Source organism: Rousettus aegyptiacus, unplaced genomic scaffold, assembly GCF_014176215.1.
Source record: "Rousettus aegyptiacus isolate mRouAeg1 unplaced genomic scaffold, mRouAeg1.p scaffold_m13_p_1, whole genome shotgun sequence".
Lineage (NCBI taxonomy): Eukaryota > Metazoa > Chordata > Mammalia > Chiroptera > Pteropodidae > Rousettus > Rousettus aegyptiacus.
The window spans coordinates 129,338,929-129,356,870 of NW_023416284.1; the positions used below are offsets into that span (position 1 = coordinate 129,338,929).

General features: G+C 34.6%; 1 protein-coding gene across 2 annotated transcripts in view; it reads left to right on the forward strand.

Annotated features, from left to right (window-relative positions):
• ORC3 (origin recognition complex subunit 3) overlaps positions 1 to 17,863 on the forward strand; it is a 55,244-nt gene extending 37,381 nt beyond the window's left edge. The window contains exons 14-20 of one of the 2 annotated variants that reach the window (XM_016128195.2): positions 4,075 to 4,208; positions 6,843 to 6,919; positions 8,078 to 8,178; positions 11,856 to 11,997; positions 13,396 to 13,512; positions 14,507 to 14,586; positions 15,203 to 17,863. In XM_016128195.2, the coding sequence (XP_015983681.1) occupies positions 4,075 to 4,208; positions 6,843 to 6,919; positions 8,078 to 8,178; positions 11,856 to 11,997; positions 13,396 to 13,512; positions 14,507 to 14,586; positions 15,203 to 15,308 (757 nt within the window). In that variant the 3' untranslated portion in view covers positions 15,309 to 17,863. The other variant, XM_016128196.2, reaches the window with a different exon arrangement.
• Positions 17,864 to 17,942: the final 79 nt, after the last annotated feature.

Genomic DNA, 17,942 nt, shown 5'->3' on the forward strand with positions numbered 1-17,942 from the left:
CTATTGATGTGACCTTAGATGTGTTTTTTTCTTTCTCTTCAAAGTAATCTAGTGTAGTGGCTCTATTTCTTTTAAAGCAACATGCTAGATGGAATCCACCAAAAATAAAAAATATTGTCACATTATCTTTTCAATTTCTTTCCTTTCATTCTCTAACTGATTTGGTTTTTGCACATTATCAAAACTACTTTGATCAGGGTCACCAGTGACCTCCATGTTCCTAAATCTAACAGTTAGTTCTCCATCTTCATTTATGTTAGTTAACTTGTTATAAACATTTAACACAGTTCATCACTCTTCCTTAATTACTTCCTTAATTTTTTATTTGGAGTGCTACACATAACAAACTTTTGGGGATAAATTTTTCATATTTTAGTTGTTTTCAGTTAATTTTGTCCAGTTAATTTTGGTTTGTCCAAAGTATTCATTGGAGTCACTCTGATGGTAATCTACATGAAAACATAGCAATACTTGTCTGATATTACCCCTTGTGTTATATGACTTTTAAAGTCAGGCATCCACTGTTAGCAATTTGTATTTTCAGATTTTTTTCAGGCACAAACATATATTAAATCATACTCATACAGTGTTTCATAACTTGCATTTCTTTTTGTTTTTGGGATTTGTTTGTTTAGTTGGTTTTGTCATGATAGTTGTTTCACACCTAATATTCTAACATGGACACTACCTCGAGATTCGGTATAGCATGGTCAGTTAAGAGCATGCATACAAAGCCAGACTGTGTTCAAAACCCTGCTTTGACAGTTAGCAGACTTTGGACAGGTTACTTCAGTTTTCTGTGTCTCTGTTTTTTCATCTCTTAACATGGGAATAATAACATCATACAGTGTTGTGGAGATCAAGTGACACCTGGTGCATATGTGTGCATATATTATTTATCACTAGTATTACCTCATTATTTATTACCTCATTATTTATCACTAGTATTACCTCATTATTTATCACTAGTATGTAATATCCCATGTTTTGAAAGTGTAATATTTTATTTAATCAACCCCTTATTTGATATATATATATATCAAATATATATATATTTAGGTTGTTTCTTATTCACTGTTACAGTCATCTATTGTTGAGTAAGTTTGCACATTTGTATAATTATTTTCACAAAATGAATACATAGATACAGATTTTCTGAGTCAAAAATATAAATACTGTTATACCAAGGTGTACTTGCACCAACAATGTAACAGTATTTGTTTCCCCACATATTTGCTGATGCTGAATATTATCGGCTTAAATATTATTGTTTTCTTCTAGTATTTTGTGATTGATGGAGTAGTTCTTTCCCCTACTTTTACATTGTAGTCATGTTTTTATTCTATCTGAAGTATATTGAGGTAGTATATTTTTTTCAAATGAGTTATTTCCAATACCTCCTATCTCTTCCCTTTTGATTTGAAATGCTACTTTTGTGTCATGTACCAAATTCCTTTATATATGTTGATCTCTTTCTACACTTATATTCTTTTCTATTGGCCTGTCTATTCCTATATAAGTACCATCTGATTTAATCATTGTAGCTTTTGATATAGTAATAGCCCCACTACACACATGCAAGTATGTACACATTGTTCCTCTTTATTAGAAATTTAGAATAATTTTATTGGGCTTAAAAAAAAATACCCACTGGAATTTTGTTTCAAAGTGTTAAAAGTATAGATTAATTTGGAATGAATTTGTATCTTTACAATATTGAGAGTTAGAACTTAAAATGTCTATTCAGGGCCTTTATTTTTTTAATGTCTTACACTTGTTATAAAGTATATTGTTGTGTATTCTAGTTTTTGTTGCCATTTCGAACATGCTCTTTTTTCTGTTAGAGTTTAATGTAAGGTGTCGATTATATGTACATATAAGGTATTAACACGTTTGTATACACAAACACATATCCGTACACCTTTTTATAGTTTTAATACTTCAGTTCTCTTAAAATTTTGAACTTCACAGTCACATCACGTGCAAATAATTTCCTCTTTCTAATGTTTATACCACTTGCTTTTTTTCCTTAATTTGTCATGATGACTGGACTCTAGGATGATGTTGAATGACAATGATGAGAGCAAGCATCTTTATTGATACTTTGTATGCATATATAATTCAATTAAAATGTTAAACACTTTATTGTGTTTATCACATTATTAGCTCAAATCAGCTTCTCTTCAAGGCTTGTTTTATATTAAACCGGAGAGTACTTGGGAAAGTATAACATCTTTTCCTACTCTGGAAACAATAAGAACATAATCTTTGACTAAGAATAAAAAGAGTAATAACTATCTGAATTCTTGAAAGTTTACATCTGAGGTGAAAGATATACCTCCTCCAATCCAATGCCACATAAAATTTATGACTAATGAAGTGATTCATTGACATAAGGCTATTTTTTGCACCCTGAAAATGAATAATAGGCTGGGCTTCATCTTCCTAGATATTAAGTTTTGTCACCTGCAAATAGATACGAGGTGTGGCTGCCTATAGTATGGGAAGCTAGACCTCTGCTGGCATTCCCTCAGCCTCTTCGCTCCTCCGAGCAAGTCAGTGCCAGTGAGTCCTTGGACCCTGGAAATGCTGATCTTATCTGTTTGAGTAGGGCTTAAAGGTCAGGTGTACTAGATTGTTCAGGTGTCTAACTTTAAGTTAACTCTCTTCTCTTAACAATTTAACTACAACTAGGTAATAGGAAGCCAGAAATTTTACATAATCTCAAATGTAATCAAGAATTAAATGTGTTGGCTTAGTTTTTTTTTTTTTGACCTGTTAGCTTCCCTTGATTTACAGATAAAGATTGCACTTTGGATAATTAGTTCATTGTTGTAGAAGAAGAAAATATTTTATATGTTTTCTTAAAACTAGGAAAAAGTTTGCCTTTGATCCACCCCTACCAGTTTCTATATTTATTGGTTGTTTGACATTTTTTATTTTTCAGTTTGCATTTAAATTTTAGTTGAAGTAACCAGCTTAATTTTTCAATAGTCATAATCTTACTTAGATTTATATCTATCTCTTTTTCTAATTTAGTAATGTTAGTATTTTTCTCAAATTTTTTTAATATGAAAAATGTCAAACATAAGAGAGTTATCTTGCAGAGTGGCCCACATTCTGGATTTGTGTGATTGTGTCTTCATGATTAATATAAGAATTTTTAGTCATTGTAGTCTTTGTGATTTAGGTTGGTTTTCTGAGAATAATTTGTATATTTGTGTCATGACACTTAATAATTACTAATATTAACTTGATTCCATTTCATTCTGTTACCGAACATGCTCTTAGTGGAGAGATCAAATAAGAAATGGCCCTGAGAACAAGATCCTAAATTTAGAATATCTGTGTCATCTCTCCATTTCTAACAAATATTTCCTCTGTGGCCTGTAATGTGTTACACAACCATACCTGTGTTATAGAACAAGCAGAACAACCTACCTTATTTTAAGTTAGGTGGGTTTCCAGACTGATATTTATAAAACTGTAAAAGATAAAGCAGAGCTATAATGGTAATAAGTCGGGAAATGATTATGATATATTTTTTTTGGTACTTCAAGCAAGCTTACACTTAGCATAAGTGTTATATCCTCAGCAGACATTTCTTGTCTCATATTTACATTTAGATCTCAAGGAAAGGGAAACTGACCTTAAATGCCTACTTTGTGGTAAGTTAAGCACTGTACTAGATTCTTCAAATGCATCTTTTCATTTAGTTTTTAAGCCTCCATCTCACCTTTGAAATGTGAATTCCTGCTTTCATTTTACAGACAAGGAAATAAAGGATCAGAGGTATTTAGTAATTTGTTCTGTAGTACATAGTAAATGCCAGAACCAGACTATGAACCCAGATGTTTGTAAATTTTCTAAGTTGAACTTTATCATGAGAACTCTCCTTAATACTTCTTATTGTCACATATGTTGAATAAAGTCTCTCCAGAAAAAGTTGGTAGTTACTAATGAAGAATTTACACCATCTTCTTCTGATCAAAACCATTTAATGTATAGACAGTGTTTTTTAGGAATATGAATTTTCCAATTATATTACATCTCCTGTCACTGATTCTGTTCTAGGATGTTGGCAAAGGATGAACTGATAACCATACTTCAGAAATGTTTCAACGTTCTTAAGTCCTCTTCTGAAAAGGAACTTGGCAGCACAGCAAAGAGAATAGAGGAGTTCCTGGCTCAGTTTCAGAGTCTTGATGGTAAGAATATAATATCTTGCCAATTCTACTGGCTGTCACAGTCATTTAACTAAAATAACCTGGAAAACCCCACATTCTGATACATTGAAGATGAAGGGATAAAGGAGTTCATGATGTCAGTATACCAAGCCTGAGAATATCACATCTTGCCAATCACAAACAGGCCAACTGGTTCTCTTTCAGACTTGGTTTAAACAATGAAAAGCATCAAATAGGCGAGAAAACAGTCTTTTTCCAGATGGATAGTTTGGAGGACTTATCTTAAAAAAATAAAAAGGCAACAACAAAAAAATTATCAAAATGATTAGAGAGAGTAATAGGTCATCATAATTAATGACTCCTTTTAGATGTTTTTTTCTTAAGCATTTCATCAAGTTCTTTATAGATTTTAAAAACACTGCATAAATCATATGTAAACCTGAAAATTAATAGCTGTGAACTGCTTTCACAGCAGTGAGACTCATTGATATGCTGATTACCAAAATATGCATGAGGTTTGCTTTAATCAGATTTGCAAAAGCTTGAAAAGGCATTCCTCACTGTTGGAGGGTTGCAGGTCCCTTTATCTTTATGACCTCCACAGGATCATTTATATTTGCTTAATAAGGATGCCTAATTGTGTACAGGTGGTCATGTCTATTCTCCCATGCCCAGGACTTCTTTGTTCTCATGGGTCACCATGGATTTATAACTGATTATTAACTTTTCGTGGTCTCTTGCTCTAGTTCTAGTACCAAAGTATGGTATTCTTTTGGTAAAACAAAATACAACATCTTTTATTTTCCCCTATTAGGGTAATTTTTAATGGAGTTTGGGGGAAAGAGGCAGCTTGAATACATAAGCACATAGGTTGGACTTGGCATGGTGAAAATATTTTACTTGGAATGCTCATGTCAGTCCTTTCTATGTTTGGCAAGTGTTCTTTTGTCCTGAAAGCTTTTGGATTTAGGAAACTGCTTTTGCTGAGATCCCTTCATATCTCTCCCTAGTTGCAGTGCTAAGCACCTGATGAGTGCGTAGTCATTGGATGATGAAAGATAAAGTTTGTTTGACTGAACCGGCATGAGCAAGATGAGGAAGTATTTCCCCAGGTTGTATGTAAGCATTGCTCTTTTGCAGTATAGCATGAGCTGAACCATTTTTCGAAAGGGCTGGAAATTGTTAATCACAGAGATCATTGAGTCCAGCTACATACAGAATCCAAAACCCCAGAGAGAAAGTAACTTGCTTAAGATCCCACAACTGGCTAGTGGCAGCACCCAGACTGAGGCCTGCCTCTCTTAATCACGAGCTCAGCTCATTGTTTTTTCTCAAGATTCACAATTTAAATGCCCCCTAATTGTGGTCACTGGGACATTGAGGGGCTACCCTTAAGGACCTGAGTAGGGTAGAAGACTTAGAAGATATAAGATAAATTAGGTAAATTTCAATTTCAATCTTTTATAAAATTAGACTTACAGGGATTTTTGTAAAATGAAGCCGCAGTTGTTAATTTAATTATAGTTCATGTAACATAAGCTCTTGAACAAATTCTTTGATGTGCTAATACTAAATAAAGGAATGTAGTTTAATGGGAAGGTTGGAGATCAAGATTATTAATCGTGTAAAGAAAGAATTTTACAGATTGAAGTGTATCCATTGTCTTGAAGAAGTGTCTGTGTTTCTCTCTTTTCAGAAGTGACATGTTGTTAATAATAAAGTGAAATAAAAACTCCCTATGTTAGATTTGACTATATGCTATATCTCTGGTTCCTTAAATATTATAGTCTCAGTTTAAATTTGTATTTGGAGGATTAAGTAAGTCAGAATGTCATATTATATTTATTTTTAAGATTCTGCTATATGTTAGTGAAATGGGACAGAGAATTTCTTAGATATTTTAACCTTAAATTATATCTTTCTTGAACCAGGAATTATCCACAGTTAAAAAGAAATTTTTTGAGAACAATGCAGATTCTCCAGCTGTCTCCTCCTGTATTTAGACTAGGCCAATAACGCCATGTGAGTGTGAAGTTCCTAGAACTTGCCCTGTACTAGGTCGAGGGTGTTGGAACCTCATGTTCTCCAGAAGCATAACTATACCTTTTACCAGATATGGTTTTCTGTTCTCTTTACTAAAGAGCCATTATGTTCTTTGTATTTTAGTAGATTACGTCAAAACTTTTATGCACTACACTCTTCATTACTCAAATAGTGTTTTGTCAGAAATAGTGCATTGGAAAATTGAAGCCACGCTTGCCAGGGTGTAGGTTTGTATTGTTTATAATCTTGGCATAATCAAAGGAATACGATTTAAATTTGCTTTTTTTTTTTTTTTTTTAAAGCCATTTGTAAACATAGATTTGGAGCTTTTTGCTGTTGGTTTGGGGAGGTTTTATTTGTACTTTTTTGTTTTCCTTGTGGTCACATTTTTAAAATTCAGTAGCTGGGTTTTTTCAAGACCTCTGCAGCGTAGCGTATGTAATACTTGTTTACTTTCTGGAAAAAATCATTTATTTGATGGACCCTTGATCCGTTGCCACATTAAGAAAAAAAATAGAAACTTTATTTCCCTTGGAGTAGTAGAAATGTTGATTTGGTTCACTTGAATGGATTTACCCTAGTTGCTGTATATTGGTTTTGTATTAAAAACAGAAGCAAAAGAGGAAGAAGATACTTCTGAGTCACAGTCAAAGGGGCTTCAGAAGACAGATCTCTATCATCTACAGAAGGTCAGATCATTTTCTTTCAACTACAGCCTGTGACACTCCCCTTTTTTGGTATGTGCTCAAGATTAGCTCTGCCAGGATGTTTTATTTTCCTTTTTTTTTTTCCTTCTAGTAGAAGTTTTACTTTTACATTTTTTAAAAAAAAAATTACTTAATTTATTTAAATTAGTTTCAAGTATACAGTACATTGTTAGACATCTGTATTGTTCATAAAACGATTCCCCCAGTTGCTTCCTCCCTCCCCTTGCCCTCCACTTAGCCATCATATTAATGCCAACTGCATTCCCTGTGACATGCTCCCCATCTTCATGTCCAGCTATTTTTAAACTGCAACCAGAAACAAAGCAGACTTTGTACCTCATTTATAAATTGTACATTTTGTTTATCCCACTGCTATCTTCATTCTCCATGTATAGTATAGAATTTACAAGCAAACATAGGCGGAAATTGTTCCTGTAGCCTTAGAGAGAGGAAGAAAATTAACTAGCAATAAGAGAAAATGGGAACATGGTTGCAAACAGGAATCTGATTATTTATCTGATGTATATACTTTTCTATTTGATCCAACTGACCAAAAGAGCCTAACTCATTAGTTTTAGATACTTTTCTTGATTTTTAAATGCATATTCAGCATAGAGCAGAAATTGAGTCATAGTATACCAATATAATCTTTTCTCAGATAGTTCTAACTTTAGAATGTTGGTTGTCAAAGTGAAGAACCTTCTTCGTATAGCATGATATCAAGTTATATTGTAGAGTAAAATTTCAGTCTAAGCAAAACAAAACACACGGAATCTATCCTGTTAGTATAGCAAAAGGACACTGTTTTTTTCCTTCTTCTGAGTCCTTTTTTAAATGAAGTAATGGATTGTGGATAGTGAGCCCACTGCTATATAACTTAATAATGAAGTTAACTACCCTTTTCTTCTTTCCCTGAAAATTCACTTATGTGTATTTGAAGCAAAATACCTAGGAGTAGAAGTTCTTTCCAGACCTTAAAAGTAAAAAAAAAAAACAACCTATTTTGATCTGGTTCTTTCTCTGCACATTCTGTCATCAGGAAGGGCATCAAACTGCCTCTTCCTGAGCAACAGAGTTCCCATCTGAGGGGTTGGGTTTTCTTTCTCAGAATCACCAGAAAAGATCTTCTTTCATCCACAGACCTTATTGGAAATGAAGGAGTTAAGAAGAACAAGTAAGAAGCAGACCAAGTTTGAAGTACTTAGAGAAAAAGTTGTAAACTTTATTGAGAGTCTGGTGAGGTGAGTCTGTTGCTCTTCAGAGCTAAAAATCAGGCTATTTTCCTAAATAACATTGGCATGATAGTTGTCCATAGCCAATACGGGACACTTTCCTAGATTAGGCTTTTTGCTTTTCAGGTCCCTCTATTCAGCTTAGAATTGTAATTTTGATTCTTTTTCCATCCTTATGAAGATGTCTAATCAAATGACTGATTTTTTTATGGCCAGTTTCAAGAACACAGGTTTAAATTCATCTAGTTTGTTAGACTGAAGCAAGGAGGGTTGGTAGTGGAAACAAAGCATTTCCCCCCTTTCTAATAACTAAGTGCTTGTATGGCACTTTATCCTTTCTGTATCTTTGCTAGGAATATGCTGGCCCTGGGCCAAGTCCAGAAAACAAACAGCAGACTAGCCATAATGTCTTATTTTATCCTGAGTAAAGGACTTTTAATTCTAAAGAATACCAGTGCAAATCATTATTAGCACTAAGTGCATGTTGAGAAGTGTTCTCATAGTAAATCTGTGTTCTTATAGTAAACCTGTAAGTTCACCAGTCCTGCCTGTATTTTAAGATGATTCCTTTTTGGGAAACCCAGATCATTCTGATTCATGGATTTCCCAAAGACAGCTTTATGTAATTGTGTGAAGTCACCCACCTAGTCTATCTTTCAGGCAGTTAGGACATGCTAGGTAAAAACATGAGAAGTGTGGAAAAGGAAATAATAATTACAAAGAAAAAAACTTATTTATCATTTGTTTTTTAATGGCGGTTTAAACTTAATAGAAGGCTAGGTGCTGAATAGAATCAAGTACTAAAAAAATAGCAGCTTGGTTATTAAAGATAAAGAGAGATTTCTGATAAATTACCCGATCTTCAAAGTGAAAAGTTCCATTTTTCAGGAATGTGGGGGCAGAATCATTGTTCCTAGTCACTGGGGAGAAATTTCTAATGTCATGAAAGAGGTCCAAATGATCAACCACGTATGACAAAAGGAAGTGAGAGAAATGTGTCCTATAAAAGTGATGCAATGCAATATTGAACTGACCTACTAGCCAGAAATGGCCTTTTAGAATTCACAGTTAACCTTGCCCTACTGACTTTCCTGTTCTTACAGTGTCTAGCCCCATGTTCCTGGCTCTTCCCTTTTATCAAGTTGTGACCATTGTAGTTGCTACACATGATTTTGTAATGTGATTTAGCATAGTTTCTAGGCCAAATGTCAGGTTTCTGAGGTTTTATAAATCCCAAACTCTAGGCTCTAAAACCAAACAACTATCCTCCCCCCTTTCATATTTGACCTAATATGTCTGACTTTTTACCTTTCTCAGTAGTATTGAAATTGAGCTGAGCATGATTAAAATATTGTGAAATCACAAAATTTTCCATACTAGGATTTACTTTACCAAAATTGACTATCCCAGAAGAGAAGAAATTTGGATTTGTAGCCTATTAGAGCTAAAGGGGACCTGGGGAGTCATGTGGCAGCTAAAGCACACAGAGAGCTATGACTTGTGGAGAGTCCCAGTCCCAGTATGCTGACATCTGTCAAAAGGTCATTTCTTCACACTGTCCCCAAGGACCACAATATAGATACTTGAACAGAGTTTGGAGTTATGAAGAAAAGATACCCTTTAAAGATAAATATAAACAATAGACTCCAGGAGGCAGGGTTCCTAGTATACCTTGAGCAGCCTTTGCTGAAACTACTGAGAGCGGAGACTTAAATTGCCACTTTCTAAATTACCGTTTTCACCAAAATACAAGCTTCAACTTTGTAACCTTTGTTGATACTAAGTGATTCTACCATTTCTCTTAAAACCACCTCTTTGCTTATGAACTCTGAATCCAAAATAAACATCATGCAGTGCTCTAGTGCCAAAGTAATTGCTTGTTTTTTCTCACAGCAAATACGTTGCAGAAGTATATTTCTATGCCAATCTCAGGTTTGTGGTAGGACAAAAATTCTAATGTATATTTTGTCACTGTTGTTTTTCTACTAATGTAGCCCAATGGAAACAAAGTACAAGCAAATATTTTGCCTCTGATGGAGGTTCTTTGAGGATATCCAAAAAGGCCTTTTGCTTTGGGAATAAAATGAATTTCTAAAAATTAAATATATAGATGTTAAAGGGAGAGAAAGTACAAATGTGAAACAGTAGTTTTTTTCTGAAATTGAGTTGATCTGGTTGCCTTGTTAGGTTTCTAGTCCTTATTACATAGTAGGGATTCCAACAGTCTTTAAGGATTGGGAAAAACAGCCTGAGGTTGGTGTAGGAAGAATTTATGGTCAGAAATCACAGATGGGTAGCCAGTCATCCTGGGAGACAGTCAGCATCACAAACCTTTCCTGAGGCTACAACTAAATTAACTTAATTTTGAGTAAGGTGTTAGCGGTACTTGAGGTATAGAATGCTGGTCCTTAGGGCCATGTTGAAATCATATACTCTTTGTAAATGTGTTCTATTCAGATTGACTGTGGAGAAGCAGCAGCTTGTAGAAGTGGAATGAGCAGGGCCCAGGAGCTCTTGTGACGGGGAGGAGGGAGATGGTGAGGAATGATATACATGGTTAATGCCCTTGTCACTTTCTCTTCCTCAAAGCCACTGACTGACCATACCAGTGGAGGAGGTATAGTGGGAATTTTTCTAGGCAGTGGTAGCCACTCCAGAAGGAGGGGAGAAAGCCAGGAGACCAGGAAGAGAGGGTAATTTCCCAGGTGGCTGGGCTGAGGTAAATGCTTTGCTCTGCTAGCACTGGTGGGAAAAGGAGCTGACACAACTGTCATGTGGCCAAAATACTTTAAGCCTAGGACTTGACTAAGCCCCAGGAATCTTTATGAAGGCATGTGAGTTAACTGCTTTAATCCAGTTAGTGACTTATTACTCCGTCTTAAAGTCGTGTATACTAAAGCTTCTCCCTTCCAATTTGCGATCCTCAGACCACCAGAGCAATGTCACTGCATGGTAGAAACCAGCTGATGGACTCATTTATACATTCAAAGTGAACTTTTAAATGCTTTATTTTTTAAGTTCAGATTTCATTAAAATTGGTTTGTCATCTAGCTCATAAATGAGAGAATCCCAACTTACAGTGGTTTTTTAAATAATTGAAATTTTAATAACGAACGATTTGCTTATTTTTCAGTACTTTTGGCTTTTCTGCCTTCTAAAGTAAAAAGTAATTCTAACATAAAACAAACTTTCCAGGTATCATTGCTATTAGAGACAGCCATTAAAATTCAGTGATCCAAAAAGAATTTCCTGAACTCTTAATTCCAGGCCCAAGGCCCGTGTTTTAATACTGCCAAGAGTTAAATGTTTGCTGTGGATATCTCAGTTTTCTAAACAATTTACTTTTAGAAAGTATTCATTAATACTTTAAAAAATTCTACCTTAAAGATATTGAGCAGAAATGTAACTTACTTACATTTGTTCCTAAACTTTTAAATAAGGACTAAAATGTAGTTTCTTGAACTCTTAAAGAGTCTGGAAGTTTTTAAAAAATATCTTATGGAAGAGGTACAATTCTGAGTGAACCTGCACTGGATTTTATATTTGTGTTTTGTTTCATGTTTGTTTTCGTTGAAGTTACTGCTCTTTAAGTAAATTGCAGTCTTCCCCGGAGGATTGACAACATTGTTATATTGAAATTAAATCTGTGCTTACCTAAAGGCTGATAACCTGACTGGCTATTTCAGAGAATACCTTCTGCCTCCTGAGACACAGCCTCTCCATGAGGTGGTGTACTTCAGTGCTGCCCATACCCTTCGTGAGCATCTGAATGCTGCTCCCCGAATTGCCCTCCACACTGCACTGAACAATCCTTATTATTATCTCAAGGTAAGAAGCAGGTTCATTTGACTGATAGTTTAGTTCAGACCTCAGGCATTATTTATCACAAAAATATTGTCAATTTGCAGTTCTAATGAGCAAGGAATTAGGTGGCAGCCCAGGGTTGCAACTCTTTCAGATACTTTTAAAAAGCCCTTAAACTTTGGAGGGCTTTTTCTAAGCCAGTGAAAATACCAATCAGTACTCAACTAATACTGCACCTTTGGATCATGTGTAAATGACTTCCCCCTCATGCGACAAAACCAGATCATGGGCATTAAACTTGAGAGTATAATGCTTGTGAAAATAAAGGAAATGTTTCCTACAGTAACAGCAAACAATGGATCAGGCTATATGGCCTAATGAGAGTACTTAAAAGTTCCAGTGGTCCTTTCTGATGAAAAAAAGAAATAATTTGGGATTTCATGTCAGATTTTAAACCAAAGAGAAAAATCTATTCTGAATTTCCAGAACTGCATGTAGAGGATGGCCAGCAATCTGCCAGAGCTAAAACTAAAATCCAAACACATTTGCTAGTGAAACAGTTATCAACTCAGTTAAGCATCTAGAAATCTTGCCACAAAGGACACCTAACAAGTGACTTCATAAAACCTATGAAGAGCATTCTAGTGTACTGGTTTCGTTACAAAATGGCACACATACATGCTAAGCATTACACAATAATACTAAAGATAATCATTCGTTTTCAGTGATGATAGTTGCTAGTGAAGAATATGAATAATTTCATATTCAAAACAAAATATCAGTTCATTATATAAATCACATATTGAAACTAACAAAATCTTTTTGCCTAGTGTTAGAGAGATTTCAGCAGTCTTTGGGAGTATTTATTATAATCTCCACATGTATGTGTACGTGTGAGATTTTGTTTCTCAGTATGAACCATGGATTTCAAATAAGTTGAAAAACACCGATGGTTTTTATAGGGTTTAGGATCTGCAGTGTTGACAAGTCTTTTCAGAGATCACTTATAGCCTTGATAGTAGTGTGTTGTTATTTATTAATACAATATAATAATTGCTAGAATTCAGGTAATTTCAAATGTTGGAAGTGGCATTTTATTAAAAATCCAAAGAATTCCATGAACTTTTTGTGGGAACCAGAAATGCATTAGGGTCTCAGAAATTAATAACATATGATTAAAATGAAAAATATGCTTGTCTTATTCTGAGAGTATTCTCCCAGTGACTAGGAGCTAGGGGGATTATGACCAAGACCTAATCCTAAACAAGCATTGGTTAACTGTTGGAGAGTAAATGCAACTCACTAAAGGACACCAAAGACTCTTTATTGGTTTGTTAAATTTAGGGTAAGGGGTCTATTAGTGTCTGATTTTGTTCCTCATCATTACTCAAAGGTAGTCACTTTAGTTTACTGTTATTTTAGAATGAAGCCCTGAAAAGTGAAGAAGGGTGCATTCCAAATGTTGCTCCAGACATCTGCATAGCATATAAACTGCACCTAGAGTGCAGCAGGCTAATCAACCTTGTGGACTGGTCAGAGGTAGGTGGTGGGGAAAGGAGCAAGCTGTGTAATTTGTCTACCATCCATGACAACTTTCCTGGGATGTCTTTATAGTTTTGGTACTTTGGAAGTCATCTTTTATTTTTTTAATATCCTGTCTTGTTTGAAAAGCAAGTATTTAGAAATTATAATACTTTAAAAAATTCTACCTTAAAGACATTGAGCAGAAATGTAACTTACATTTGTCTTGTTTTATACTTCAAAAGTTCCTTCAGAAAAGTAGCTAACTTCTCAACAGTCACACTCCCCAGTCCCCTGTACTCTGTCTGATCCCATATGTCTCAACAAAGCCAATGGTGCATTCATGCCAGATCAGAGTAAGTATGGGATCAAACCCCACAGTTAACAGTAAGCAAAAGCTAAACAGTTCGTGTCAGTTATGTTATTCCACAAAATAAGAAAAGTGTATTAACTAGCATCTCCCTTACTGCATGAAAGAAAAAAAAAAAAAAAACATTGGAATAACGACACAAGATTTAGCAATTAGGAAGTACAAGGAATACTTGGCAGGGCAATGGACAACTATTATTCTTTGTGATAAATATTCTTTCCTCAGAATATTATAAAGTTAACTCTGTTGAAGGCCCTATTTGACAGATGTCACCATTTAAAAATATTCGTATTTGGCCGCTTCCAAGAAAAAAAGGCATTTTTCTGGGGTAATGGAGGTTGGGGAATGTAGGATACAGGGAGGGCATCCTTCATTGTTCAACTTTGACTAGTTTTTTTTCTCTGTACATTTCTTAGTTCTCTGAAACAAGATCATTCAGAAGCCATTCTATTACCTTTTAATGTATACTTGATTTGAAAAATCATCATTGTAGTTTTGAGAATCTGAAATTTAGTTTAACTTTAATAAACATGCCAGTAATCAACAGCAGCAGTGTTTGACCTCGCTTCATACAGAGACATCAAGTGCAATTAAAGATGTTTGGCAATGGTAAAGATTATATTCTCTCTTGTCTCTCAAAAGGCTTTTGCAACAGTTGTGACAGCTGCTGAGAACATGGATGCAAATTCTGTAACTTCAGAAGAAAAGAATGAGATTATCCAGTATCCTTTTAAAATCATTTCTATAATGTGCACATATACATAATAGAGTGTTTATAGTTTCATCAGATCTACATTATTTATAAAGACACGCTCTAATCAACCTTATTTCTTGGTTATTAATATTAACCATGGTAATCCCAGAATAACTCATTTCTAAATATTATGAATTTAATCTAAAATGACAGCAAATCTAAAATATTTGGTCTAAAACTCATATCAAGGACATATTCCAAAGTTCATAAAAAACATCTAAAATTCATTATTGAATTCTCTATTTTTATAAGGTTATTAATGTACTTTTAGAAGGGGAGGGGGAATTCATACTATGTGAAAATTTTGAATTAGGTAAGCATTAAGCACTTTTCCATTCGTGTTTTATTGACAGTAGACTCTGATTACATTTAATGTTTGACTTAGGAGTACGTGTTTGAGCTATATTGTAAACTAATGCTTTTTATTTTTTATTATTTATTTTTTAAGAGTTCGTTTGAGCCAAACTGATGACATATGCCCAGGAGCATCTCAAATGCTCTCCCAACTAATGTTCTAACATTGAAATTTTAATCTCTTTTTGTCAAAATATAACACTGCCAATTTCCTTAGCTATGGTCTCCAGTGCTCGGTTTATTAGAGCTGTTTCTGAACTAGAACTTTTAGGATTTATAAAACCTACCAAACAGAAGACTGACCATGTGGCAAGGCTAACATGGGGAGGCTGCTAGAAAGCAAATGAAGCCCAGAAGGATCACATTTAGCTTGAGGAAAGGGAGACCAGTCATACATACCACTAGAGGAAGATTGTTTTGGCAAGAAATGTGTAATCCCTGTGTGATGTTTAACCAGAAAGTAGATTGCTAACCCCTAAGAGAGATTAATATATTAGAACACCATTGGAGTACTTTACAATTCAACATTAACATGCTTACACTGTCCTCTCACAAAATCACTGTAATTTTCTTATCATTAAATAAATTGTTCTTGAACATAAATAGTATATAAATGTTAATTCCCTTTATCCAGGAATATAAATTATTTGCAGTTGATTTAATACTACTCATTCCTGCTTCAAGACATTTTAGAGATGAGAAAATATAAATATGGACTGAATATTAAATTAGGGAAGTATTTTAAGTGGAATAATGGTGCCTAAAATATATAGAACCACCTTATTCTTAGAATGTATACATTCTTTATGTACATATAAAGCCAACATGGTACAGTAATAACTGTTCACTTTAACTGGATCATTGGACTGTTCTTTCAGCTTTTGTTGGAATGTTCTAATAAAAAGGTAGTGGAAAAGGGGGTAGGAGATTCAGTTTAGGAAATTCTTGAGTTTTGCTTTGAAGGTTATTATAGAGCAGAAAAATAGGGTACTAGAGCCAAAGGGGGATTATGGGATCAGAAGACTTAATAGTATGTTTATTAGGCTTATGGATATGATCTGGTAAACAGAAAATGGATGCAGGAGAGAGGACTTCTATAACTGTCTTTGAATGAGTGGGGGACTGGGAACGGATTCTCCTTACCTAGGGCAGATGCAGCAGAGAATTGCTGGAACCATGTCTGAGTAGACAAGGACAGGCTATTAGGTGCTTTAGCAGAATAGTCACTTATTAACACCAGTTACTATTACTGTATAATTTTGAAGAGAATAAAAACCCAAATGAGGCAAAGACATTCACTTTCAACCCTAGCTGCTTAGATCACCTACAGAGCATATTAATCAGATTCCCGCAGTCCTCCCCTCCCTCGTCCTCTAAAGCAGTCTGGAGATGGGTAGAATCCAGGATCTTTCCTAAAAATTCTCCACTTAATATTGCTGATGCAATAAATGCCTCCTTTGGAAACCATTTTCTTTAGGGATATAAGTTTTTGCCATAGGCCAATGATAGCTTTGATATTTTAAGCCTCCAGTACTTTCTAGGGATTGCCTTTGCTTATTTTTTGTCTCAAAACTACAAAGAATTATACCTTGCAGTGTGCCACTGGTAATGAGGAACTTATTGAACACATTACAATAACCTAAGTACAGCACCATACTAAGCTTTGCCTTTTACTAAAATGACTGATAGCACACTAAATTCTGTAGGTGTTTACCTATTGAAAGCAATTCTAGGGATCTTTGGGAATTCAGAATCCCTAGGCAGCTCATATAATCTTTCTTATTGAGATCAAATGTGGTTGGTGTTTATACTAGAGTCATCAACTACTGAATTCATCTAATAACTATATCCAAGAGGTTGTCCCAATTTTTTTTCTGAAATTACCTCACACTACTTAAAATCAGTATAGTAATCCTTAAGTTAGGACTTTTTGGTAAGGTGATAAGCAGAAATTTGGCTGTAGAGGAAATTTTATTCTTGACCAAAGTAATCTAGAATTAAAACCGTATTACAAACATACCTTGTTTTATTGTGCTTTGCTTTTATTGCACTCCGCAGATACTGCATTTTCATCAACACCGAGGCAAGAACCCACCAGCAAAATGAGTACAACTCACTGAAGGCTAAGATGATGGTTAGCATTTTTTTTTAGCAATAAAGTATTTTAAAATTAAGGTATGAAAATTGTTTTAGAGATAATGTTATTGTACACTTAACAGACTATAGTATAAATATAACTTTATATGCACTGAGAAACAAGAAAATTTGTGTGACTTAGCATACTGTGATATTTAGGTGGTCTGGAACCAAACCTGCCATATCTCCAAGGTATGCCTGCCTGCACTTGTGGGCACCTCTGATTTCTCTCTATATCTTGCCCTTCCAAGTATAAAAATCAGTTCTTTTATAAATTTAAATCTATGTCAAAATTCATACATGCTCACTTAAAAGAATGTTCATTATTTTGCCCTAACTGGGGAGTTAAAGGATGAAATCTATCTACATTCACTCTACTTTTATATTTTTAGTTGTATTCTCTTAAAAATGCTATCTCACTATACCAAAGTGGTTGTCAACTGGGGAGTTTCCTTCCTCCACCCCACACATTTGCCCTTCTCTGGAAGTATGTTTTGGTTGTCACAATGGGTGGGGTAGTGGCGGAGGGAGTTCTACTGGCATCTAGTGGTAGAGATCCTACAATGCATAGGACAAACGTACAAGAGAGAATGTACCTGACTTGTCAATAGTACTGAAGGTGAAACTCTTGTATTTGTCCATTAAACCCAAGTAGAATTATCCACCTTACTGCCATCCTGTGTTATACCAATGTCTCTCAAATAATGTGCACATGAATTATCTGAGGATCTTGTGAAATAAAGCTTTGCACCTCTTTTTGGCCTTGTTTTAAAACAAAAAATAGGTGAAATAAAAGTTAAATCTTCCACAAATTAGGTAAGTCATAAATACATA